Source organism: Cucumis sativus, chromosome 3, assembly GCF_000004075.3.
Source record: "Cucumis sativus cultivar 9930 chromosome 3, Cucumber_9930_V3, whole genome shotgun sequence".
NCBI lineage: Eukaryota > Viridiplantae > Streptophyta > Magnoliopsida > Cucurbitales > Cucurbitaceae > Cucumis > Cucumis sativus.
The window spans coordinates 1,990,669-2,016,221 of record NC_026657.2 but is presented as its reverse complement, the minus strand read 5'-3'; the positions used below and the strand labels follow the sequence as shown (position 1 = coordinate 2,016,221).

The following is a 25,553-nucleotide window of genomic DNA, read 5'->3' as shown; positions in this document are numbered from 1 at the left end:
ATTGGCACCTCTCTTGGAATACATAGGGATGGATCTATTCTTTTATAATTTCTGTATATATTTGTAAAATAGGCTTGCATAGTTCATTAGGATTCAAAGAACTTTGTTTTGTTAACTATCTTGCTCTTTTCTTTACTGCTGTGCTCATATTTAATCAATATTGTGGTGTTCATTAACTTTCCCAGATCCACCCATCCGACTGATTCTTTATCCTTGCAAGTATGGTATCACATACTTTCTCATGTCACTGTTAGAAATTTTAACATGATCTCCAGCAACACTTATGTATTTCACTCTTCCAGCTTCATCCAAGGTTTTCAGACCAATCCAGTCCTCAGTGTAGAGTTTTGTCTGCAGAAATCAGTAGAAGTTATCATACTTAGCTCGTCAGAAGTACTATAGATGTTTACAAAAACCATGTGTTGTAAGGTGAAGCTATTGCCATGTGGGTTAGCTTGGCTAAACCATGGCCTGTTAAGGAACTTCCCCTTACCTGTTGTGCAGGTATAGTTGAATTCAAAGCACGATCCGAGTAGTAACCAAACAGGGAGGTTTCCTTGGGGACCAAAACAGTGTCATGCTCAAACTGGACAATTGAAAAAGATTACATAAGAATAGGAGATATTGATTAGCTGAATTTTCATGTAGCCACAGGGAACATAGTTTTGGGACGTTTTTGACATGAAACTCAAGCCTTTTCACACCTACCATAATTAGTATCAAGTTTTGTAGGCTACTGAATCTTTCCTTATACGTTGAATTTTTCGCTTGTGGGAGTTCATTATTGAGCTTTGGTAGAAACTTACATTTCTCCAAATACTTAGGGATAGCCTGAAAGTAAAAGCTAATGAGTTACTTTAAGCTCCATGTTGGGATGAGAAACCGATGTCAGTAAGGAAACAAGAAGATAAAGTGTACAAGTTTCAAGTGACAAAAAGCAAAATTGCAGCCGCAAAAATGAAGGTTTGTGATCGGCAGGATTAGTTGAGGAAATTTTTTAGAAAATAGTGCTCACGTTTGGTAATTTGATATAACCGCTCGGAGCTAGATGATCCTGTGACAGTCAACAGAGGATAAAACATGTTTAGAGCTGAATGGTCAAAATTGAAAACAGAGTTGAATCTAATAAGACATGTCAAAAATGAAAAGAAAAGGAAAAGTTATAGGTGGTCAGAGATGTACTTGAACGTAATCGCTGTAGATCTCTGACTTAATGAGTTCGTCTGCAAGGCGGCAGAAAATAGCTGACTGCAGAAGCCAAAACCCATTTAAACAAGGACCATACAAATTGGAAAGTATTGAGACTTAGGTATGTTTGTGTACAGAAAAGATGCAGAAACTGAAGAATGAAAGGTAAATTCAGAACTTACACCACAAAGAGGAACAGAAGCAATACCAGCATGAGGGCCTCCTAAAGATATATAGTTCTTAACCTTTAGACAGAACAAGACAAGAACATGAGCAATGGGGAGATACATAGAGATAGTAACGAAGTTTTCTAACATTATCAAAGGACTAGAAAAGATCTTAATCAGGATCTCACTGGTGGTCCTCCGTTGCATAACTCGATGACTCCTCGGCCGACCAAGTTACCCTGTTCAGCCAAACAGAAAATTTATAAAATCCTTTTGCGGAAGTGTGCAAGAATCGCAGTGTATAAGATGATATCACTTTCAAAAGTTTATATAGTTATTACGACCTATCCTCGTTCTATTGGCATTGTTGGTACATAATAAATGGCAAAGATGATATCACATTGGATTCAAGTTTGTAAAGATGTAGTTCTGATAAATTACCTGGGAGAGACCAACCATATTGTAACCTTCTTTCAACTCCTCCATTTTCTTCACCTGCATTTTTTTCATACCAAACCATTCAACATTAAGGTACTTTTAAGAGATGAAGTGAATAAAGTAGCCATGACGATTTTTGCACCTTGTCACAAATTATTCCAGCCTGAAAGTAGGAGAAAACTTCAGTTAATTCAAGTTGAGTATAGTATATTTAATTTATAATGGGACGACCTCTAATGATAAGTTTTAATAAGGTCTTACTTGTTTCTCAAGAGGCATAAACCAAGAATCCCACGCTCCATTCCCAACTTCACTGGTAGAATTGAAAATCATTATTCTTCAGTAAAACTTAAGTTTCTTTAAGCTCATTAAGGTTGGATTTGGGAGAACTATTTTAAAGATAAAAAGTGCTTTGAATTGATATAATATTCGGTAACTTGTTTCACTTAAAATGATCATATTCAAATCAACTTTATTCTATTTAGCTTCATGATCCCACAATACAATTAATCTAAAGATTACTTGGAAAATCAAGATGGGAAGAATGGGAAGATGGGTATTATGTAAACATACAGGCAATATCCTTCAACACCAGAATAGTTACTAAGTAGTTGAGTGAAGTTTTTAACTCCTTGATGTGAGCATTGATCTCCTATACCTGCCATGAGTAGAAAAAGAAGTTCATCAAAAACATATCAATAGAACTCTTCAAGTGTTTTATATGACCGGAAAAAGGATAACGTTATTTCTTTGGTTTGCAGGAACAGTGGAGCTAATCTTATGAGCTTATGGTGCGTTTTTCTCAAAGACAACAAGCCTTTAGCAATTGTTTGACAATGGTATTCAGACTTTCAAACAGAATGTCTCATGCCAATGGTGATTGAAGATATTGTTTGTGCATTGATTCTTACATCTAACTAATACGAATTGTAAACTATGTTCTCATCTTTAATATATATCGAATGATTTATGTATGATGGTCAAGGCAGGTTAACAGCAACTCACCCAAACAACAATAATCCAACCTTGAACAGAGTTGGTATGACGAAAATATACATACTAGTTGATGTGTCAATGCTTTATAGACTACAAAGAGTACCTTCTACTCATTCTGTGATTTTGCTTTTCTAAATAATTTTATGATTTTGGTAAACTCCACCATTGGATTTGAAACACAATCATGTTGATGTGACGAACAATAAAATAAAAATTTTCTAATGTCAACTTTGCTTTAAAATCTCTCAATAAAACATGTTAATGTTTATATCTAACTTGTATAACTAACCAAAACTTTTCCTCTACTTTAGAAAAAGCAAAAGGCAAGTATACAATGAACAAAAGAAACTTTACGACAACAACGTCGACATCAACTGAAGTTTCATAAATGGGTATATATATATATCCATGGTAGCTTTTCTTGTAGAGGAAGCAATCAAATAATTTATCACCATTTACTAGGGGTGTAAATGGGTTGAGTTAGGAGACATTTTCAATCCAACCCATATTTTTGGGTTGGTTGGATTGACAACCTGAATTAACCCAAGATCGCTTAACAAAATACTCATAACTTTATTTTATTAAATAAATAATAAAAAGATATATATTATTAATTTGAGTTGGGTTAAACCAAACTTCTCAACCCCAACTGAAGACCCAACAGAAAAAACCAAAAAATTCAATTCAAATCAACCCACATTATAAACTAATCTAACCCAATCCATGTAATATATATGAGTTGGGTAGTTCGAGTTGTCAGGTTATTTAGGTTGGACTTACCTCCCTACCATTGACCACCAACATATTAAACAAGTACGAAGTTCCATCTCAAAATCAATTAACAATGAAAAGAGGAATTCATATATATTTCATAAATTAATTGAAAAATTGTCGGGTTGTATTGTTTTTTGGTTGTGTTGGATTGGGTTGTCGGGTTGGATTGAGTTTTTTTTTTTAATTTTCAACCCAACGATCATTTATCCCTCTTACACGATCATTTAGTTTTCTACCTTTAAATGATTATTTACTTCTTACATAATCAATTAACTTTTCATAGGATCTTTTAACTTCGTACATGATCATTTAACAAAATACTTCCAACTTTAACTTTTTTAAATAAATAATAAAAAATATATATTATTAATTTGGATTGAACAAAAATTTTCAATTCTAAACCTAAGACCCAACAAAAAAACCAAAATTTTTTATCCAAACTAATCCACATTTTAAACTAATCCAACACAACTCATATAATATATATGAGTTGAATAATTCGGATTGTCGTGCGTTAGTTATAATAACTCACTTCACCTTTGACTCAAACACTCATTAAAGATTGTGGCATGTCTCTATCTCTTTTTACAAGGTAAAAATCTTTGACATGTTCTTATAATACTCAATTGGGATCAACGTTCTCGAGTCAAATGCTAATATTCATTTGGATTTTATGGACTATGATTTCATATTATACAAACACAAAGTTGCACGATTAAGTAACATCCTATTCTTTAAAGTTCGTCAGGTCTCTCCATTTCTCCGACGTGAATAAACAAAACAATGATCCTCACTGAATTCCAGGGAACTTCAACAACAAGAAACTAGCATTCAAACAGTAAAGCCAGCCACAAAAGCATCCCAAATACAGAATCAAGAATCAAGAATAAAAAATCAAACTAAGAATTATAGAGTTAAGAAACAAAAAACCCATCAGAGCAAGTGAAAGAAACGTCGACAAAAAAAGCTTAAGAAAAGAAAGGGGTTTCAAAATAAATAAGTTCTTACCATGGAGTACAACGAAGGGTAGTGAAAGAGAAATCGGAATCGAAGCAAAAACCAGAGCCAAAGAGAGAAGGGGGATTAAAGAGGGAAAAGCAGCCATGGGGATTATTGAGGAAGAAGAAGAAGGAGAAGAGAAAAGGAGAGAAATTTATAGAAATGAGTAAGAAGTTGAGAAAATTCCAGTAATGGCGTATGAATTTCATCCTTTTCCCCAAGATTTTGTGAGACAAATAAAGGGGTTTCACACAAGATGGTCTGAAAAGGAGACTTGGGGTTTTGGGAATTGGAGAAGGATTGTTGCTGGCAATTAGTGGGTCTTTATGGTTGATTGTTAAAAAGGTGTGGTGTGTGGTGTGAGCATTTATTGGTCCGCATCATCACCCAAATTTGGCATCAAATATTATATTTTGCTTATGTTTTACCTTAGTGTGAAATTATCAAAATGGAACTTCGGTTATAGTAGATTATTGGTCTCTCGCTCTCTCTCAGTTTTCTCTTTATTTCATTGACAACACCCAACATCGATCTCCTCTCATCTCTTTTACGACATTGATGATTCGGTCTTACTTTGACAATCCGAGAAGGAAAAAACAGATAATAAAGAATAATTAAGAATATGTAAACAAGAAGACAAAATTTTTAAATGAATAAGAGGTGGAAAAACTCAGCTTTTAAGATTGAGTTTGTTATAGCATTATGTTTGCATTAAAATGGGTGACAATGGGAAATGGCAATGTGGCCCACTTCTCTTAATAAACTTGATGCCATTAAACCTATAACAATCATTAAATTTGATACTTAAACCCACACAAAAATGTTCATTATCATTCATTCATTTATAAATTAATTGTTGACTTTCTGCTGTTATTAATTATGATGATTTTGTTGAGTTGGTTTTGTAACATTAGGTAACAAATATAGGATATCTAAGATACTTTTTTTAGTAATACAAGGAAGAACATCCAACTACTAAGATATCAAATCACTAGATATAGCAATATTTATTAAATTAAGGATGATTCAATTGAGATTGCAAGCAACTCCCACCATGATCTTACGATGAAGTTATTTTTTACGTTAAATAAATTCAATCGTAAATTAAATATCACACTCACCTTTAACCATGGTTTAATTCTTTAACCACATTCTCAACTATGGTTAGTCTTTCTTTTTCATTTTTCTTTTTTAGGTCGATCAACAAACTTATAAAAAAGAAAAAAAAAAAAAATCACTACTCCATTCTAATCAAGCCATTAGTACTAAAACCAAACACTTAATTTTGAGGAGACTTTTACGATAACGATCACAAATTTCAGATCATACGTAAATTAAATTATCAGGAACTAAAGCTTGAGAATTAAGTATCGACTTTGCATGTAAAATGGAGGAAATAACAATTATATTCAATTCCCCATTTCTTTATTTCTTTCTATACAAACCCCCTTTTCTCCCCTTTTTCTTCAACCACAACTCTCTCCCTTCTTCTTCTTCAAATTCTTACTTCAAATTCTTTCTTCAAATTCTTTCTTCAAATTCATCACAATCCAAAACCATGATCCCTTCAAAACACCATCAGCTTAAATTTTGGATTGACCGTCAATTCTCCTCCTCTACATCTCAATTCTGGGACTAATGATGCTTCTTCAGGTTCGATTTCTCTAACATAGCATCGCCAATCGGGATTTTTTTAAAGAAAAAAAATTTATATAGGGGTTTTTGAAATTTATGGAATCAGGTGTTGAACTTTTTGCTGATCGGACATCGGAAACAGGGAGATCGCTTCTCAGAAGCATCGAAGTGAATCGGATGGCGCCGTCGACGGCGGATTATGAAGAGGAGGCGAGGATGTCGAAGCCTAGCAGTACGGGGTCGAGTGTGTATGGGAAATGGATTGAACATGAGATGAACGATGAAGATGTGGATGGGGATGGAGCTTGTTCGAGAAGGATAAGTGATGAAAAAGATGGTGGAACTTGTCGAAAAAGGTTTCGGTTTACTGAAGATCAGTCGGCCGTTTTGAAAGAAAGCTCTGAAGAACATGATAGTCTCAATCCCGTAAGTCTTCGAATGGTTTGTTTTTGTTAGTATGGAAGGTTTTCTGGGGAAAAACAAAGGGCTATATTTGTGGGAAAATTGATGGGGTGTTATAGTAAATTTTTGCAAGAGCAAACGTTGGAGTTGGCGATACAGTTGGGTCTCCGGCCGAGACAAGTCGAAGTTTGGTTCCAACGTCTTAGTGCAAATGTGAAAATTAATGCAAATGTGAAAAAATGGAAACCAATGTGCAAATTTGAAAGAAGGAATCAGAGTACAAACAATTTTCGTGTTCATCATCAACTACACTAACCTTTCCAAAAGAGCGCCACCCGTGCCATGCTCCACCGATGCGAACTCTTTCGTTCAACACATGGTAGCATCTGTCACATGAAGCCCTTAATCGAAACATAGAGAGGAAGGATTGGCAAAATCGAAAAAGAGCCAAATCGAAGCGGCAAGACATCATCGGAGTGGCAAGGGGAAGTCGAACATCTAATTGTTACAGCAAAGCCCTTAATCGAAACATAGAGAGGAAGGATTTGGTTTCGGAGGCAGCGGGTGTGACTAACGGGCCAATGAAACCACAGAGACGAAGAGATCCGTTTTAGAGGCAACCTGCAAACGCAGCCATCAACGAAATGCAAAAGGGTTTCAACAGAGGGGAAAAGAAAATGGGGAGGTAAACGAAACTAGGAATACGAGTAATAGAGAAGGAAATCAATACGAGTAATAGAGAAGGAAACCCATCAGAATAGCGGACAAATTACAGATGATCATTTCGAAGGATTACAGTTGGAATGGAAGAAGGGTTTAAGGGGTTTATGAGACGGGTTATAGAGGGAAAGAGAGGGAATATGAGAGATTAGGATAACCCCAATCCCCATTTATGGTAAACCGAGGCCCAAACAGGTATAGAGCTTTAGACTCAATCATAATTCCCCATATCTCCCAAATACACTAAGTGTTTATATCGCCTAAAGGTTAAGTTTAAAAAGTCAAACGACTAAGCAAAGATTAAGAACCTCAAGTTGGATGTTTTTAGCATTTAACGCGTCAAAGATACTCAAAGCATCTCGCATGACAAGTAAAAACGTGTGCAGAGCGAGGTGTGACATCCATGAACAAAAATGTGTATTACATCACAAAATGTTCAATTAGGATGTTCTTTCAAATTAACAATAATGGTCTAATTGGGATTGCAAGTGCCCTCCCACCACAATCTTATAATGGAGTTCTATCACAATTTCGAAAAAAAAAATCATTCTTTACAAACCATTAAAAAACACAGACACATGTAATGTTAACAAACCTCAATATCGCATTTGAAATGAACATCATGTTACCACTTTCTGCAAAACACTATATGATATAATACTAAGGGTGTTCAAATAACTTGACAATACGAACTATCCAACCCAAATTGTAAGGGTTGGGTTGGATTGAGCTTTTTTATGGGTTGGGTTGAAGGTTACATTTTTTAAAATTTTGGTCGGTGACAACGTACAATCCAACCCACACGTCGATGGCGCTGCATTGCAAATGTAGCAAAGAGTCGAGTTCTCAACTCCGATCAACATCATCGGCCGATTGCATCCACAACAGAGGATATCAGGTTCGTGATAGTCTTGATGCTTGTTGATCTGAGGCGGAGGAGCCAACAAGATCAATGTGTGATTTGTATTGGTGTTGGTGCTTGTGGAGAAGGTGTTCGATGAAATACCTGAGTGGGTTTTTCGCCTTTTAATCTCTGATTTGATTCGTTCTTTGAATTGATTCTAGAACTTCGTGGGAGTTTGAAAATTGGTGAAGAATTGGATTAAGAAATCTTGCTTGAAGTTGAAGGTTAAGAAAATGAGTGAAGAGTTTGGGGGAAATTGGACTAGCGTTGCACTCATTCACTAGAATTCACGACCTTCGAATTAAGAAATTGGTAGGAGAAATCACGTCATGAGAAATCTATACCAAATAATGAAAAAAAATTAAGAATATCTAAGATTTGAAATTTTTTGAAAATATTACTATCAACAACGACAAAAACAATAATTTTTCAAGAAAATATTGGTGGTGATCCCATCCAAGATAGGTCGGTAAAAATTGTTTGAACGACTTTTCAAGAAGAGTCTTACGAGAAGAAATCTTATTATGACAACTTCTATATTTAAAATATTAAAGAAAAGTTACAAATTTGATTACTTGATATTTGGATTAGGTGTAAAAAAAACAGTTTAGTTTAGCTATAATTGACATATTTTTTTTTCTAAACGTTGCATTTCTTTTTTACTATCTCAATTAATTTTTTATTATTACAACAACACAAGAGGATGATGCCAAATTGCAAGTCGAGTCATTCAATATATATATAGTAATAAAATCAATACACTATAAGAACTGTTTTAAGATTTATTAAAAATACAAAAAGTAAAGTTGAACATTGTACATGAACTAAAAATACATCTCCAACTATAGAAATCAAAAGATTATATTAATAATAAAAAGAAAAAAAAAAAACCAAAATAGGCTCAAAGTAATGGGTCATTTGAAGCAGTTTTGAGTGGTTCATATGAATAATGTTCAAACATCTTTTTCTCACCTTCTTCCTTTGAATAATTTTTATTTTTTGACTCATAATATTTCTTCTTCATCATCACCATTGTTAATATTGCCACCATTGCCACCATTGCCACCATTGCCACAAGCAAGCTAATGCCTACCACTGCACAAAACATAATTGTTATTAATATCATTTATTCTATGGATCAAAGTCATGGTCAATATATAACATATTATATTTGTTTTAATAGCTCTTGAAAATAGTTTTATAATAAATACAACCTTTAAAAATCCTAAATTTAGTTTTCAATATTTTATTTCTATATGTATATATATAAACTTAGGACAAAAATTCTTAAGTTTACTTAAAAAATTAAAGCCAAGCAAAACATTAATTGGATATGTAAATTAATGATACAAAAGAAAGCCATTTTTTTTCTAATTTGGTGACACTGTGGCACAGTAGGCATATCAACATCAAATTAGGATTTTATTTTGTATAATTTTCCTTGATAATGAAATTTAACGGTAATAATCACTAAACATTTGTCTCAATCTCGAGACTTTGTAGATATCGATCAAACGTATAATATAAGAAATTGAAATTATAATTATCGAAATAATTAAGAAAGAAAAAGACATGTGACTGTTCATGTGTTCAGAATTTTCCAAATTTTGGACTTTGAATGTTCAAAGTCGTTTCTTGATAATATGATTATAAAGAAAGAAATAGCAAATTCAAAGTCGTTTCTTGATAATATGATTATAAAGAAAGAAATAGCAATTTGCAAATAAATTAACACTGGTATGATTGCAAGTGACATAGGGGACTATTTAAAAATTGCTTTACAAAAAAGGTGTTTGTAAAAAATAGATTTATAGAGTGGTCCTTTAAGTATGTTTTAATTATTCTCTAAGTATACTGTTTGTCAATTTTGTATTATTAAAGGGGTTTTCAAGAAATACTTTATATCGAGAAAGAAAAAAAGTTCTTTTAAAAATATTTACTCTTCGAGATAACCAATCTTCATTTTGATAAATTCATGCTAAGTACAGGTTTTAATTTTAAAAAATCTAAGGGACTAAATAGCAATAAAGTTCGTTTTCTAAAGGGCTATAAGAGAAAGAGAGCCATGAGATGATCAAAAGTTGATTGAATGAATTATGATAATAAGTACTCAATGAACATGAAAAGATTCTTGTTTTAGCTTTTCCTTTTTCCTTAGTGACAAAGAGAAGGAAAGAATGTAATGTTACCTTGAAAACTTGTTGCTTTAAAGAAACACTCAATTTGGGACTTTGTTTTAGTTTGATCATCAAAACCCCAAGTTAAGGCAAGTCCGAAAGAACCATCATCAAGATAAGGACTATACTCAAATGGGATCTTCACTCTCTTAACTTCCTTGCAAAATCTTGGTATACCACTTCCCATCAATGGTGGCTTCACAACGTACACATAGTACTCCCCGTCTCGACTCAGACACGGTATCGATGTCGAAGAGGATGATACCAATCTGGTTGTGCAGTTAAGATACAAGTAATCTTTGACAACGTAGAAGTAACGAAACGGGGTGAGGGAGAGGTCTAGGTTGAGAAAAGCAGCGTGAACGCAACGGTTTAGGTCAAGAAGATCAAGTCTTTTTTGATCATAGGAAATGGATTTGATTGAAAGAGAATCATAGGTTTTGAAGTGGATTCTCGTGGTGTTTGATGAACAGGAAAGGTTGAAATCAAAAGGGAATTGGATTTTGGGGCAACCATGGTTGCAATGAGTTGTTGATGAAGAAGGAAACTGGGAATTAGTGGAAATGGGAGAGATGAGAAAGAAGAAGAAGAAGGAAAGGATTGAGATTCTTTTCATGGTGGGAGAGATTGAGAGTAAAAGAAATGAAACAGAGAAGAGTGTTTTATTAAAATTCTTTAAGGGAAAGCAAGATTTAGAGAGGTACTATATATACATAGATTATTGGTGTTGAATGTGGATAGCCTTCTTCTTCTTCTTCTTCTTCTTTTTCTTTCTTTTCTTTTTCTTTCTTTTCTTTTTGGGTTCTTTTTAGGGAGAAGTAAATTGAGAATTTTCTTTTGGAACATAAATATTTGACTTAGGAGTTAAGTTTGTATAGTTTAGATGATTTTTATGTTAAATTATCTTTTTAGCCCTCCAAGGTTCAATAATTTAACAAATTACTTCAATGAAAGTTTAGATGATTTTTATGTCCAATTATCTCTTTATGCCCTTTTCCAAGAGAGATTGAATTGATATATAATAATATGTCTTTAAAGTTTAGGAAAACAAACAAATAATTTAATATGAACCCAAATGAAGAATGTGGGAATGTATTTAATAAATGAGTGAACTCAAATATTAAAATATGGATATGTTATTGTTGTATGTACTAAGTCAATTTAGGCATACATCAACCAATCAAGTTATGATTTTTTATATTGAGTTCCTTTTAAGACAGAAGTACTAAATGAGAAGTTCAAATTTATATAATTAGGATTAACACAAATCCAAACATATCTTTATATATAATTAGTTAACATCCAAATATTCTAAAAAATTAAAAAATATATGTATATCAAACAACTTATGTTTAATTTATTAAAAAATATTAAACTTTTTCTTTAAAAAAAGGTTTATTTTATTTAGTAAAAATAGTCTTCTTGGAAAAACTTGTCCAAAGTTTAGCCATGGACAAGAGTGTATAGTTAATGTGTGAAATTTGGTTTGAGAGTCGGACCAAATAGACTGTTAAAGTTGTTGAAAAGCAATTAATATTTTATTTAAACCATTCAAAGTTTATAGACCAAAATATAATAAAATTTAAAATATGATAACACATTTGTATGCCAATAGAATTATATTAGTTTTCACGGGTAAAAAGAAAAAGGAAAACTTTAATAAAAAAGGAAGACTTGGTCCAAAGACTAAAGTCTTTAGCTAATGGGAAGAGAATTTAGTTTGGGGAATTGAAAGAGATAGTGAAGTCTTACCCTACCATTTGCTCAATACTTAACCCTTCATGTCCTATGTTTTTTTTTTTTTTTTTTTTTTTTTTTTTTTTATCAATATATCAAACTTTTATATTATATTAATGATATATTTTGTAAATATTTTTTTTGTTCATTCTTGCTATATTTGAAAATTAGTTTTTAAAATAATATATGTATTTTTTTTAGCACATTAACATTGCCTTAAGCTATAATATCAAATGGCATTTCTCCTTTTTGTTGATTAATTTTTGCATTTCATTCACATTGACTTTGGGCATAGATGAAACTTACCCAACCTTAATTTGTTTTCTATTACAAAACTTCACCCAAAAAAGAAGGTTAAATTGTAAATTCCCTCCCAATACTTACCTCTACAAGAATGTTAGAGTTTAGTTTATCAAACTATAGAGATTGTTTGATGAAGTTTTTTTATAAATAAAATTCTAACTTTTAAAATGATCGAGATAAATTTTAAGGGCCGTTTGAGGGAAGGAAATGAATAAGAAGGAAAAGGAATAAGAAAAAAATGAGGATTAAGTAGAGGAAAAGATTTTTATAATCCTTGTTTGGGAGAAGGATTATTTATAATTCTTGTTTGGAGGAAGGATTAAGTGAAATGATTATGGGAGATTATTATAATACTTGTTTGGGATAAGTATTATTTAGTGGAAAGATTATGTGGGAATGATTGTGACAAAAAAAAAATTGTATTCTTTTACATTTATGTAATTTTTTTTATTTGTAGGTTAACCCCAATATGAGAAAAGATACATTTTTCTTTTTTATGTAAATGAAATTATTGTTTTTTTTTTGTTAATACAAAATGAAAAATGTGATAATATTTTTTGCATTTGTTTAAACTGTTCGCACCATAAAACATTCGTAACCAAAAATTGTATTCAAATTCATTTTTTTAGTTAGGTTGAAAAAATTGTATTGATTTTCTTTTTTTGATTTTGTATAAATATTTTTTTTTAACTTGTAACGTACACCTAATATATTTTCAAAAGTAAAGTATTTTTTCTCATTTGTACAACAGTTTTTTCTTTCTTTTTTAACATTAAATCAAGTGCACAAAATAAAGTGTATTAATTTTTTTTTTGTGTAATGTGTTTATGAAATTTATACCGTAAATTTAATTCACACATAAATTGTATTATTTATTTTTTCATTTGTGTTCAATTTGATCCGTAAATCCAATACATTAAAAAGAATATGCTATTTTTTTAAATTTATGGCAATTATTTGTTTTTCTACCGCAACCCCATATGAGAAAGAAATTGAATTATATTTTTTTCAATGTGTAAGAAATGCTTATGGAATGTTTTCTATAAACCAAATACAAACAAAAATTATTATTTTTTTTTTTTTTGTGTTTGTCTAAACTTATTTATTTTGTTTATATTGTTTTCCAAAACGACGAGAAAATTGTATTAAAATAACGTTTATATTGTAACCCCAACACAGAAAATATGTATTAATTTTTAAATTTATTTTGTATAAAAAAAATTGGATCGTACACACAATACATAATACAAACAAATTGTTTTTTTTTTCATTTATGTAAAATCTGTTTATTCAAATTGTACCGTAAATAAAATACAAAATTTATTTTTGTATTTTAAATTTGAATCATCAATCCTATACAATAAAAAATTATATTATGTTGTTTTTATTTTTTCTTTCATTTTTAATATTTTTTTCTTTCTGATAACGATAAGCTAACATACTAGAAAATGACTAATTCGTTTGGCACAAAAAGAATGAAGAAGAAGAGTGGTGAATTAATTTGTTAATTTGTTTGGGAAAGAGAAAAAATAAGAGGATTGGAAAGAAGAATAAATAAATGAGGAAAGATAAGAAATAAATGAGTAAAGAGAAGAATGAGAAGAAAGAGAAAGATTATATTGAAAAATGAAAGTATTAAGTGAAAAAAAGTAGAGTAATAAATGAGGAAAGAGAAGGAAAAAGGGGTTTAATGATATTCCTTTCTCGGCTTAATCCATGGGCCAAACAAGGAAATGATTATCTTAGTCATTTCCTTTCTTTTCCTTCCCCAAACGGCCCCTTAAGAAGTATTTGAACCCACAATTTACCTTGAATCAAATGGATTATTATAACTCATTCAATGTTTGAATCCCTTATTATAATAGTCGAAGTTTCCAATTATCATAACTCACGCTCAGATACACTAAAATTATTTAAAATTTGCATTGTTGGTAGTATTTACTATTTTATGATCTAGGTGAAATTTTCGACATTAGATAAACTGGAGTTATTTTCAGAGAGCATAGACGTGTTTGAATCCAAACAAAATTTACTATTAGATACAAAATAGAGAGTTAAAAGAGTATGTAAAAACAGGAGATAGTGATGGAATTGAAATCAAATTGGAATGGTGATGCTTATAAAATAGCATTTTCTTGTTTATTTATATAGTGAAGCATGTACAAAGAAGCACATCTAAATTGTGCTCTAACATTATGTTATATACTACCAATAGTTTTGTAATTATATGCTCTATATACTATATCAGCTATGAACATAATGGATGAAACTACAACACATCAAATTGGCAATGAGCAAAGGCCAGATTGTTTCCTTCACTTTCCGGTACAGGTTAGATCTTCTCCTTCGATAGTATTGTAGTAAAGTGACGACAGTTTACCGTCAAATTTCGAGACGAGTTGATGAACGTTTAGGCCACAATAATATTTATCTAGTCGGGCGATGCAGATGTCGATAATCTTCTTAAACATCACATCTTCTTTTACAAGAGATTGCTCCACAAATTCAGCTAAAGGCATCCACTGAAATCACCAGAGAAATGATTTTAACTTTCAATCCACAAAACAATGAAGGAGTGATTAGTCTTTGAGTTTAGAAAAATTGCCTTTGCTGCTTGAATTTCGAGATCGTCCACAATAATCTCAGTCGATAAAGGTCTAAGCATGCAGACGAAGAACAAATCTGACTTCTCGAACGCTATGTTGTGAGCATGCCTAGAACAATGGAAGAGAAACAATGTTAGATCAACATTCGAAAAATCAGAGAAATATTCTCCCAATGCATCAAAAAACTTATACTTGAATCTCGATTGACATTCAACAAGGCGAAACAGTGCAAGAAATTCAAAAGTTTCTTGCTTTATAAATGAAGAAAATCAACTGGTTTTACCTGAAAGCTATTACTTCAATAAACTCAGTTTCAATCTGCAAAGAAAAGAGAATCTATTAGGACCCACAAATTTGATTAGTTATCTTAAATACTTATCTCATGAGGCTCTAAAAGGAGTTGCTAAGTTTATTTGAAAAGTGGAAGATTTTTCAAGTTAGATTCTTTTTTCAAATTTGCATCAGTGTAAGAACAACTTGATGTTGGAGTACAAATAATGTAATCCCCTGCAGGTCGATATTTTCAGCAAAGCATCTTTCATTGGGACTTCTATGACAAGACGACGACAACGTTTTGGAGGATACCTTCCAGTGGGGACTCTTATGTGGGTCACAATTTGGTTAGAAAGAAACAACAAGACTTTTGCACTGTACAAAGAAGATATAAGTGAAGTTATGTCTTTTCTGATTGACAGCTTTCTCTAAGATTTTTGTAATTATTCATTTGATATCTAAGTCGATTAGAGATCTTTTGTAACACCTTCGGCTAATCAGGAGGTTCTCTCTACGTTTTATCTCATTGATTGACTGAAATCATCGCTTCTTTTCGCGGAAGGACGAAAAACAAGTTGTTAGAGAAAGCTTAGAGTAGTAGAAAGGCATGATAGAAAATACGTACACCAGTTTCCTCCTTAACTTCTCTAGTAACACCCGTATAGATCTCTTCCTTCTGATCAACATTAAAAAAAATATATATCAAAAGAGTAATGTAAATTGAAAAAGAATCTCCAAATCTAAAATGTAAAAGCAAGACGATGAATCGGGATTCAAGCCAAGTACCTGAACAATGAAACCAGTTGGTATTTTCCAAAAATTAGCAAATGCTGGGGAACAGTATTTTTCTTGCACTACCAAGACCTGTTTTCAATGAATCAGATAGCGACGGTTTAGATTTAGCACATTGTCTAAATCTAATGTTTAGCAATGTTGGAGATTGGCAATGGTAAATAGACAAGCTCGTAAAAGGCCTACTCTGTTTTGAAAAAGAGATTTTCGGAGTCAAATTACACGAATGTCGACTAGAATTTGCTGCAAACGATGAGTCGAGAAAATAGAACAACTTATTGATTTGTTTCTTAAGACTCTTTAACACCAACGCCTTGAAAAAGATATATCCAAGGTTTGTGAAATCAAATTGCGAAACTTTAAGCAAAGCAAGGCAATTTAATTTAATGTTTCACCTGTAAACCTCAGCAGAGAATATACCTCATTTCTGTCATTGATGACAAACCCTCCAACCCCGACGTGATGCGAAGCATTAGAAGGAAGCATGCAGGGTCCGTCAGGTATCCAATAAGTTAACATCAGGTACTCTGGCTCAGCATGATGGTACTGAAATCCTGCCTGTGATCGAAATAACTAATCTCAGAGGAACATGCTAGGCGTACAAATACACGTTCTCTATGTTTTGAGCGAATCCAAGAAGAATGAAGAAGGAGAGCATTACCTTTAGGGCGATAGGGATTAGCTCTGACTGTTCGACTAGCAACTTAAGCCAAACTCCCTTCTTTCCCTGCAGCAGAAGAGATTCTAAGTATACTATCCTCACTGAATATGTAGAAGTTTATGTCTCTATTGCACCTGAAATATGGAACTAGATTGAATTGGACAAGAAAATCATGGTGTGAAACATATGTGGAATTTGTAAGTCATGAATTGTCTAGTGCAGTTCAGAAAATTTTGAGGTTTCTACATGACATCTAATCCTCAAGAATTCGAACAGATTGAAAATGACGTGACGTCTTATTTCTTTTGAAGAACGATCAAATAGCCATGATAACAGAAAGGTTGTGAAAATCGATGTGTGATGAGCTTGTACATTACTTGCATCTAACAAAAATACAATTTCAAAACGACCAAATTATATATGGTTCAAGTGAAGACGTCACTTCAATCTTTAGTGGAAATATAACCATCTAACTTGAAATAGAGAAGTTTTACCTTCTTTTTCCAATGGGAAAGAGAGAAACGAAGATTGGACGAAAAGACAACCGGATTTGAAGGCAATCCATTCGGATCAATGACAATTCCATCATATTGATCATCAACTGCATCTAACAATCTACGATCTCTTGAAAACAGCTTTGAACTCAATCCATTAGTTCCATTTATCTGATGAGTAAAACCTTCAGCTGGTAGTTTATCCTGACCAATTGAACTAACAGCTCCACTACAGTACGCCTTGTTTGGCACACCATTTGAATAAGAAGCCCTGGAAAATTTCCCTAAACACAAAAATGGAAACCAGGTTTCAAAAGAACCCATCATCCAAAAACATCCAACCTCAAAAACAAATTCCACGAACAACAAGAAAACAAAAATGAGAATAATCAATAAATCAAACACTAAATGTGGAAGAAAGAAACAATCAAACCCAACAAACAAAGCACTCAAACTTTAAAAACATACAAGGAGAAACTACCTATACAAGAAGAGCACCTAGAAAACCTCTGAACTTGGTGTCTGAAGCTTGAAAATGGTGAGGAAACCACAGATTTAGGTTCCAACAACGACATATCCATAAATGGGGAAGGGAAAAACTCAAAGAATCGTAAAAAAAACGAAGTGGGGTTTTCATAAAATCTCCATAAAAGAAACCTTTGTACTTAAATGTAAAGAAAACCCATAGAAATGATCGAAATTCGGAGGGAACAAGAAGGGGGAAACGCAGAAATCAGAGAGTTTGAGTAAAAATAGTGATGGAATTGAGAGAGATTAAAAAAAAGCTGACAGAATTGGAATTGGAAATAATGTGTGGTATTGGGTTTTCGGTGGGGTATATGAAAACGACAATGAAATCAAGTCCAGCGATACTTCTGGCAATTTGGGATCCATGAATTGTATAAAACAATTTAAAAAAAGAAAAATTCATGAAAAGCATGCTCCAATAAAATATCTTACCCAAGAATGAACAACGTTACACATCCATTGGAGACTTGGAGTACGGAGTCAGAGAATCAGAAAAGGTAAGAGTTTTTATTCTTTTAGTCATTGAAAGATTCGAATTATCAAATCTATGCGCCAATTTCTTTGGAAAATGCTTTAAACCTGATTGAATTACCACTTTAGTTTTTTACTTTGCCAAAATTACAACAAACATTTTTGAATTTTTATCTTTTATTTTAAAAATTACTCCTTTAAGTTCCATAAACATTTCAAAAAGTTCTCTTTCAATTAGGAGTTTTCAAACTTTTCAACGTAAATACAGTAAAATTCCATATTATCATTAATATACTCTCCATTTAAAAGAATTCGATAATAAACCTCATCTCTCTTTTACTTTATTTAACAAGAAAAAAACCACTGAGAGATAGCACAATAGACAATTATATTGTATCATGTCACATAACAACCATGCCACTCTATTCACTTTGTTCTAAGTACAGTGAGGTAATTCACTCTACTCCTAGCTTAGGCTGATCCTTTTCTAGAATCTTAATCAAACCTCAACTTCCTGCATGGGCAATATAGTTCAAAACTTTTATGTCAGTTCGAGGATGGATGTAAATATGTTTTCAAATACATAGTTTATAACGTCCTATACAGTAAAAAAAAGAAAAACCATAAGTGGGTGGAGTATTGTTAAAAGTTACAAAACCTTAAAAAACTAAATAAATAAGAGTATGAATGTGTTGTTGAGATTGAAAAATGAAACAAGAGAAATGAGAAAAACAAGAGAACAAAGAACCTTGAAGAGAGTGGAAAACCAAGGCATATTCCACTTGTTTGTTTGGTGTTTCAAATGGATAAGCTACAAAAGGATTTTGTTAGGTTATCCTTGTCATCATACACTTGGAATGTTTTCATAATTCAACATAAAACCAAAAGCTTTAGAAATCCCATCTTAATTTTGATTACATTTGCCTTAAAACACACACACAAGTCATTGTCTACCATGGTTGGAATTATTTATTTATTTATGTAGTGCCTAAATAAATAATTAAGTAATTATTGAAGGGAAAAAACTATATGAGCCTAAAAGATTCGCATATAGTATATTTAATTTGGTTTGGATTATTGTATGATGACACACAAATATATGATTTTTTTTTCTCTCATATTAATACATGGTGGTTGAAATTGGAAATGAAGAAATTAGGTCATTTTGATGTGAGGGTTTGTTAACATTCAATTTCTAATTATAATAATAAGAGTTGGAGTATAGTAGTGGATTCTTTGTCAAATTTTATTATTATTTGAATAGTTTGGTAGTAGAATTACGTATAGAACATTCAATACACGAAAAAAAAATAGTTAAAAAGTCACTCTTAGAAAAGGTACCATAGAGTTCCATATAACAGTACACTCATCTAACATGAACTCTTGTTCACATTCATAAGTTTTCTAGTAGTTTTTCTAATTGAATCAATGACGTTGTTGTTTTTTAATGTCATTGAACCACTTCAAACTTCACAAGTTACAGGGTGAAATAACATAATACCAGGACACTTATATAACATAAACTACTTTATGTTGATAATCCAACATTGAAAAAACCAGTATACTCAAACCTTTTATAAGATAGATGAGGGTTAGTTCTTACTTTATCAGTTGATTTTGAAATGAAACCATAAAAGTATAAACCTTGTGTTTAAACATGCTTCTTGAAGAGCGTGATGGAAAATGAATTGGTACTATCACGTGACTTAGTACAATTTTTTTATTTTTATTATTATTATTAAGGAAATTACATATTTAGCCCTTATGATTCCAATTGTGTTATTATAATTTCAAAGACATGTTTCCATCCACACAAGTTAAAATTATTATTTTTATATAGGTTAAATTGCAAAAACTACTTCTAAAGTAAGATAATAGTAGTTGCAATTATACCATTAAAATTTCAAAACAAAAAAAACAAGATCTCAAACTTATCTAAATTTAAAATTAGACCCTCAAACTTACGTAACCGTATAACTTATACTGATTTTATGAGTTTGATAATTAAATTTTTATCATTTGTGGACCAAGTTTTACAATTATTGTAAGCTTAATGATCCAATTTTAACATATTTATAAGTAAAAGGGCTTAGTTGTTGTTATCGAAAGTTTAAGAGTGTAATAACACGTGACATCATACTTTAGACCGTCAAACGTAATTAATGCAAATATAAAACAAATAAATTAAAATATTATTGGAGACTTCATATTTTGAGATTTGTTGGATGGAATAATTTTTGTATATAAAATCTTAAATATTAAAAATGTAATTTGGGATTGAAATTAATATCAAAAGAGAAAAGTACTCGACTCAAATAATATCGCTTTTATCTATCATTTGATTCATTGGACTCCAAACCTAATTTAGCCCAATCTCACTAAAACGTAAAAAAGTGGACTGGGCTAAACTTGAGAATTCAAGCCTAAAAAGCCCAAGTTCAAAAGTTAGTATTAAGTCCAATCAAGACTATGTTGAGCCCATCATATAAACAATTTAATTTCTGTATTTTACTATATAAGAATTTAGTCATTACCAATGAGTCCCTATAGTAGAAATTAGAGAACATTAAATGAAAAAAAAAAAACCAAAAAACTAATTAATTAAGAATTCTACATTTTATGAAATACAAAATCTATCCATAAAATAATAAAAATTAACCTTTAATCTTAATTTTAATTATTTCTTTTAAGAAAATTGCATCATATGACAATTTTTTTAAAAAAAATAAATAGTTTATAGCACATCTTTTTTTGTATATTGCGAATTATGATATATTGGACAAGAAGTTAATGATTTCAAAAGGCTATATAGTTCTAAATTTAACTTTTACAATTTAAAAAATGTAGTAACATAGACTCTATTATCATAGTTTTCTTTTTGTTATTTTTGCAAATATTCATATATTTTATGTTAGTTACTTGTAAATGTAAAAGGGTAAGAAATATGTTTTTTACGATTAAACTGTAATTAAGTTTAAAAAAAAAAAAACAACTAAATCATTACAAACTATGTTTAAATATTAAATTGTTGCTTTGATAAAAGTTTACGAAAAATATGTTTTAACCTATAAATAATAAACCTTTCTAAGTGGACTTAATTAAGGAAAAAAAAAAGAAGCTATTAATGGTCATGAAAATTAGACAAATTGCTTTAAAAAAACAAAGAGAAGATTTTGATATGCATAAGATATTGGCTAATAATCATTAGGTATAGCACTAAAAAATAATTGTTTTGGTAATAATAAATTGTTAAAATGGTCTTCTTTTGTACCAACTACCCATTTTTAAAAGTTCATAAATTGTCTTTCATATGTACATATTTAAACCATAATTATAATATCATTAATGAGTTAGTTTGCAATTAACTTAGAATTGAAAGATTCCACACATCTTTGAAATGGACTTTTGGTATGAACATTAATAAAAAATTAATGTAAAAGAAATGTCTAACTTACAAAAATTAAACTATTTCAATTTATAAAAGTCAAATTTTTTTTCATCCTGCATTTATTTATCTGACATGTTAAGTAGAGCAAAGTTGCACTGAAAATTTGTAAAAAGTTTTCAACAGTCACTTCCAATAATAAATTATTTGAAATATTCAACCATGTTTATTATCATACAAACTGACCATGCGTTATTGTTATATTATTAGAAAGATATTGTTTTCAATAGCGATGGAACTATATAACATAGCAAAATGTCATAGTGATAAACATTTATCACTATATATTAATGTCTATTATTGTTGATTACTACTAGACAATGATATTTTGTTGTAACAATAATATTTTTTTAGTACTTTAATTTATTTTATAGAATAAAAGAATAATTTTGTTCAAAAATATAAAATTTTGAAAAACTATTTACAATTCATAAAACAAAACACAAAAAAGAAAAAAAAAACTTGACAAATATCTTTATAAGAAAATAATGAAATATATTTGTTTAATAAAAAGAAAATATTGGGTGAAGAAAAGAAAGGAAGCCACCAAAAAGAAAAAAAATGATGCAAAGAAGGTCCTCAAGAAATAAGATAATAAATCTTTGTGGCAAATGTAAATGTTTTTTTCAACACTATAAATATATTTGTGAGATATGTTAAATTATCAATTTGGTAAGCTAAACTCAATTCGATTTTATATATATAGCAAATATAAACTCAACTCAATTAACATTTATTTATTACTTAAATTTTAAGTTTGCTTTATAGGTAAAAAAATATTTGAAAAATCTAAAATATGGAATTTTGACGCAATAGATTTGTAAACCATATTTTGAAGGTACTAAAAATGATTAGTCATAAAATGTGAAACTTGGACGTCAAACATTGGTTTTGAAGTTCAAAATAAATTTGGATCCAAGAAATGTATAAGGAAAAAAAAAAGGGGTCAAAGTAAGAAAAAGGAAAAGAGTGGGGGAAGAATTCAAAAGAGTCCAAATGGGCACGTGAGTGTATTGAAAAATTCATCATATCTATCTTTACTTTGTAATTAGCATTGCTTCGTCAAACCGCTTTGACCTTTCCTTTTCCCACAAATTATGACGTCACCCCACCGATAGGCAACGCCTTGTGTTTCGCTTCTGCTTTCCTTTACTTTCTCATTCCAAACTTTCCCTTATCTAATATTTTATATTCCATTCACATTCTTACATTTATATTTTTATTTTATGTCTCATCATGATGTAATTAAATACCTCATCTTCTTACTTCTTTTTCTTTTTATTTACTCTCTAATTTTGTCTTCAACTTCATCATTTTTTTTTTATCACTAATATATATATATATATATGTATGTAAGTTAAATGGAGTTTAAACAAGTTAGGTTTCGCATTTAATAAAATAGATACCAAAGTAATAGATAGCTAATTATCAAACTTTATCATATATTATTTTTCTCAACATGTTAAAATATGTACTCTAATACTAAGAGTTTGATGTCTTACATGATGTTGAACTAAAAAATATTTTATGTTGTCACTACATTTTTGTACATAGCTATCAAAATCATACAATATGCAGTACCACTTAAATAGGATGAATTTTAAATGGGAAACATTGATGGATAAATATTTATAATAATTATATAAAAATCAAAGAATTTAGAGGGAAATTAAATGACAAAGTGCTGATTTTTTTTTTATAAAAATAGCAAAGTTTCACATATAATCTAAATACTAATATTTTTCTATATTTATAAATATTTTAATTTATTTTGTTATTGTGATTATTTTTCTATATTTATAAATATTTTAATTTATTTTGTTATTTTTTAAGTACAATTTTTATTGTGTAAATTAGTATATGGTATATATACATTACCAATAACATTCTTTTACTCATTTCCTTCTCAAGTTTTATATGGTTCTTTTTATCGTTTGATGAAAAATGTTGATTAACCCCTCCTAACCTAGACGACAAAAAAAAATTATAGAACACAATTTAAAAAATATTTACTATACATATAATATTAAAAAAAACTCATGAAACCTAATTTTTTTTTTCATAAACTGCAGATTTGTTCTACCTTTATTTATTATTTGTTATCTCTTATCTTGGACGTCATCTTGGTAAGTGTCCTTTTAATCTTGGAATACTTCTGTTATTTATTTCATATGATCGGTGTGAGCTTATGTAAAATTGATTATCTTAGCAATTTTTTTCTTTTCAAATAAATTTCACCAAAATAAAATCTAAGGAATTGCACAGATTTTGATGAATTTGAATTTGAATTTCGTTGGGGAAAATATGATTAACAAATAAACAAAGGAAGACAATTTCTTATTTATTTAAATGAAAAGAAAGGAAAAAAAAAGAAGGGGGAAATTTTTCCACCAAATTGTTTTATACAACCATAAGCTGAGGAAAACCAAAGGCCGGATGAGGAGATAACGGTGATAACGGCGGAATATTGAAAACTCCTTTGGTTTCGCCGTCCCAAACCATCGACCAAGACGACGGCGTTAACGGCATATCCTTCAAGTAACTAACGTCGGTACCCACTTGCTTCACCTCCTCCTCTTCCCTCTTCTCTTTCTTAACCACCACTGCCTCAACTTCCTCCTCCTCCTCCCTCCGTCGCTTCCCAACCACGACCGCCTCCGAGTAAGAATTCGAAGCTTCCAATGGAAAGTTCAAAATCGCTTTAGATCCTCGAAGCTTGAAAGCCGCACGATCGTACGCTCTCGCCGCTTCAATCGCCGTCTCAAATGTTCCAAGCCAAACCCTAGAACCACGGCGAGTAGGATCCCTTATCTCAGCGGCAAATTTTCCCCAAGGCCTTTGTCGAACACCTCTGTAATGAACTTTCCTCTCCGCTTCAACATCTCTACTCCTCTGTTCTACCACAACCCGATTCTTCTTCTCCACCGCCGAATCAAAATTAATCCATTGCGTTGTCTTATTCGGAAGGGAGATCTTTAAATTCGCTCGTTTCCGATTCGAATTCGTTACCTGACTAATCTTCGATTCAACTTCAATCGAACTATTACTATACCGAGTCCTCGAATTAAAATCCTCAAAAACTCTAGGTTTCATCTCAAACTCAACTAACTCAGTCGATTTCGGTGTTGTTAGATCGATAACGTTAGGTTTCATCTCAAATCCAAAGAAATCGTCGTTTGAAGACACAGACGACGACTGGGTTGGCATCAAATCAGAGGAGAATTGGAAGATTTCATCGGAATTGAAGAAATCAGAGATGTTAAGAACACAATTCGATGTGGATGAAGAACCAGAACTGACGGAACGGTCAGACGATGAAACACAGAGGTTATCATCATTGGAAGGTAAAATTCTGGGGAAGGGAGAGAGTTCGCCGAGAAGGTGAAGCTTGATATTCTCCAACGCAACGGCTTCTTCGAGATCGACGAATTCCATTAAAATGAGAGACAGATAACTGAAGAAATTGGCAACGGAAATTTAGGGATATGAATTGAGAGTGGAAGAAAAGAGTGGTGAAAGGTATTTATATAGTTTTTGAAGTTGTTTCTTGGTTCTTAGCTTTGGCTTCTGGGTGATACATAGTGGAAGCTTCGTTCTTATTTGATTGAATTAATCTCTTCCGTTGGATTGAGTCAAATGAGTGATCCGACGGCCGTTGTATTGTCAGTTTTGTTAATTACAAAATCAAGGGTAAAATGGTCTTTTTGCTTGCTGTGCATGCTCTTTCCTTCCTCTTTCCCATCTCTTTTTGTTCTTTTACATCGGAAAAATAAATCATTTTTTTCTTTAACTAATATTAATAATTATGTAAATTTGTGTTCATTTGGGTAAGATAATGATTCA

The 25,553-nt window shown here is 31.2% G+C and overlaps 5 protein-coding genes across 6 annotated transcripts; 1 reads left to right on the top strand and 4 right to left on the bottom strand.

Annotated features, from left to right (window-relative positions):
• Positions 1-13: 13 nt before the first annotated feature.
• LOC101212007 (palmitoyl-protein thioesterase 1) lies at positions 14-4,876 on the bottom strand. Its single transcript, XM_011652084.2, has 12 exons — positions 4,572-4,876; positions 2,367-2,451; positions 2,055-2,106; positions 1,936-1,956; positions 1,797-1,850; positions 1,544-1,594; positions 1,371-1,433; positions 1,183-1,248; positions 1,016-1,054; positions 709-831; positions 494-586; positions 14-351 (listed from the first exon to the last, which is right to left on the bottom strand). Exons 1-12 carry the CDS (start codon positions 4,666-4,668, stop codon positions 208-210), a joined length of 888 nt encoding a protein of 295 aa, XP_011650386.1. The 5' UTR covers positions 4,669-4,876; the 3' UTR covers positions 14-207.
• A 1,116-nt stretch (positions 4,877-5,992) lies between these two features.
• Positions 5,993-7,781, top strand: LOC116402564 (homeobox-leucine zipper protein HAT4-like). Its single transcript, XM_031882038.1, has one exon. It carries the CDS (start codon positions 6,294-6,296, stop codon positions 6,651-6,653), a length of 360 nt encoding a protein of 119 aa, XP_031737898.1. The 5' UTR covers positions 5,993-6,293; the 3' UTR covers positions 6,654-7,781.
• Positions 7,782-8,927: 1,146 nt separating this feature from the next.
• On the bottom strand, positions 8,928-11,216 carry LOC101212248. The gene is made up of 2 exons (XM_004147211.3): positions 10,413-11,216; positions 8,928-9,318 (listed from the first exon to the last, which is right to left on the bottom strand). The coding sequence occupies exons 1-2, from the start codon at positions 11,014-11,016 to the stop codon at positions 9,125-9,127; spliced, it is 798 nt and encodes a 265-aa protein (XP_004147259.2). The 5' UTR covers positions 11,017-11,216; the 3' UTR covers positions 8,928-9,124.
• A 3,307-nt stretch (positions 11,217-14,523) lies between these two features.
• LOC101202940 (nudix hydrolase 8) lies at positions 14,524-18,165 on the bottom strand. 2 transcript variants are annotated; one of them, XM_004147175.3, is made up of 9 exons: positions 17,748-18,165; positions 17,267-17,550; positions 16,773-16,838; positions 16,532-16,669; positions 16,106-16,183; positions 15,945-15,995; positions 15,330-15,364; positions 15,046-15,154; positions 14,524-14,962 (listed from the first exon to the last, which is right to left on the bottom strand). In XM_004147175.3, the coding sequence occupies exons 1-9, from the start codon at positions 17,845-17,847 to the stop codon at positions 14,756-14,758; spliced, it is 1,068 nt and encodes a 355-aa protein (XP_004147223.1). In that variant the 5' UTR covers positions 17,848-18,165; the 3' UTR covers positions 14,524-14,755. The 2 variants fall into 2 exon arrangements, with proteins under 2 accessions (XP_004147223.1, XP_031738672.1); XM_031882812.1 differs by lacking the exon at positions 15,945-15,995.
• A 5,853-nt stretch (positions 18,166-24,018) lies between these two features.
• Positions 24,019-25,223, bottom strand: LOC101203172 (ethylene-responsive transcription factor 6). The gene has a single exon (XM_004147176.3). The coding sequence runs from the start codon at positions 25,143-25,145 to the stop codon at positions 24,111-24,113; it is 1,035 nt and encodes a 344-aa protein (XP_004147224.1). The 5' UTR covers positions 25,146-25,223; the 3' UTR covers positions 24,019-24,110.
• Positions 25,224-25,553: the final 330 nt, after the last annotated feature.

Bases quoted from the DNA above. Each gene is read 5' to 3' on its own strand.
- LOC116402564 (XM_031882038.1), top strand. From the start codon at position 6,294: ATGGAATCAGGTGTTGAACTTTTTGCTGATCGGACATCGGAAACAGGG.
- LOC101202940 (XM_004147175.3), bottom strand. From the start codon at position 17,847: ATGGATATGTCGTTGTTGGAACCTAAATCTGTGGTTTCCTCACCATTT. The intron at 15,365-15,944 runs GTACGTATTTTC...TTTTCTTTGCAG, and splicing joins AAGTTAAGGAGGAAACTGGT to ATTGAAACTGAGTTTATTGA. The intron at 15,155-15,329 runs GTAAAACCAGTT...CCATTGTTCTAG, and splicing joins ATTGAAGTAATAGCTTTCAG to GCATGCTCACAACATAGCGT.
- LOC101212007 (XM_011652084.2), bottom strand. From the start codon at position 4,668: ATGGCTGCTTTTCCCTCTTTAATCCCCCTTCTCTCTTTGGCTCTGGTT. The intron at 2,107-2,366 runs GTATGTTTACAT...CAATTCTACCAG, and splicing joins GGTGTTGAAGGATATTGCCT to TGAAGTTGGGAATGGAGCGT. The intron at 1,851-1,935 runs GTGCAAAAATCG...AAAAAAATGCAG, and splicing joins CTGGAATAATTTGTGACAAG to GTGAAGAAAATGGAGGAGTT.
- LOC101212248 (XM_004147211.3), bottom strand. From the start codon at position 11,016: ATGAAAAGAATCTCAATCCTTTCCTTCTTCTTCTTCTTTCTCATCTCT. The intron at 9,319-10,412 runs GTAACATTACAT...TGTTTTGTGCAG, and splicing joins TAAAGCAACAAGTTTTCAAG to TGGTAGGCATTAGCTTGCTT.
- LOC101203172 (XM_004147176.3), bottom strand. From the start codon at position 25,145: ATGGAATTCGTCGATCTCGAAGAAGCCGTTGCGTTGGAGAATATCAAG.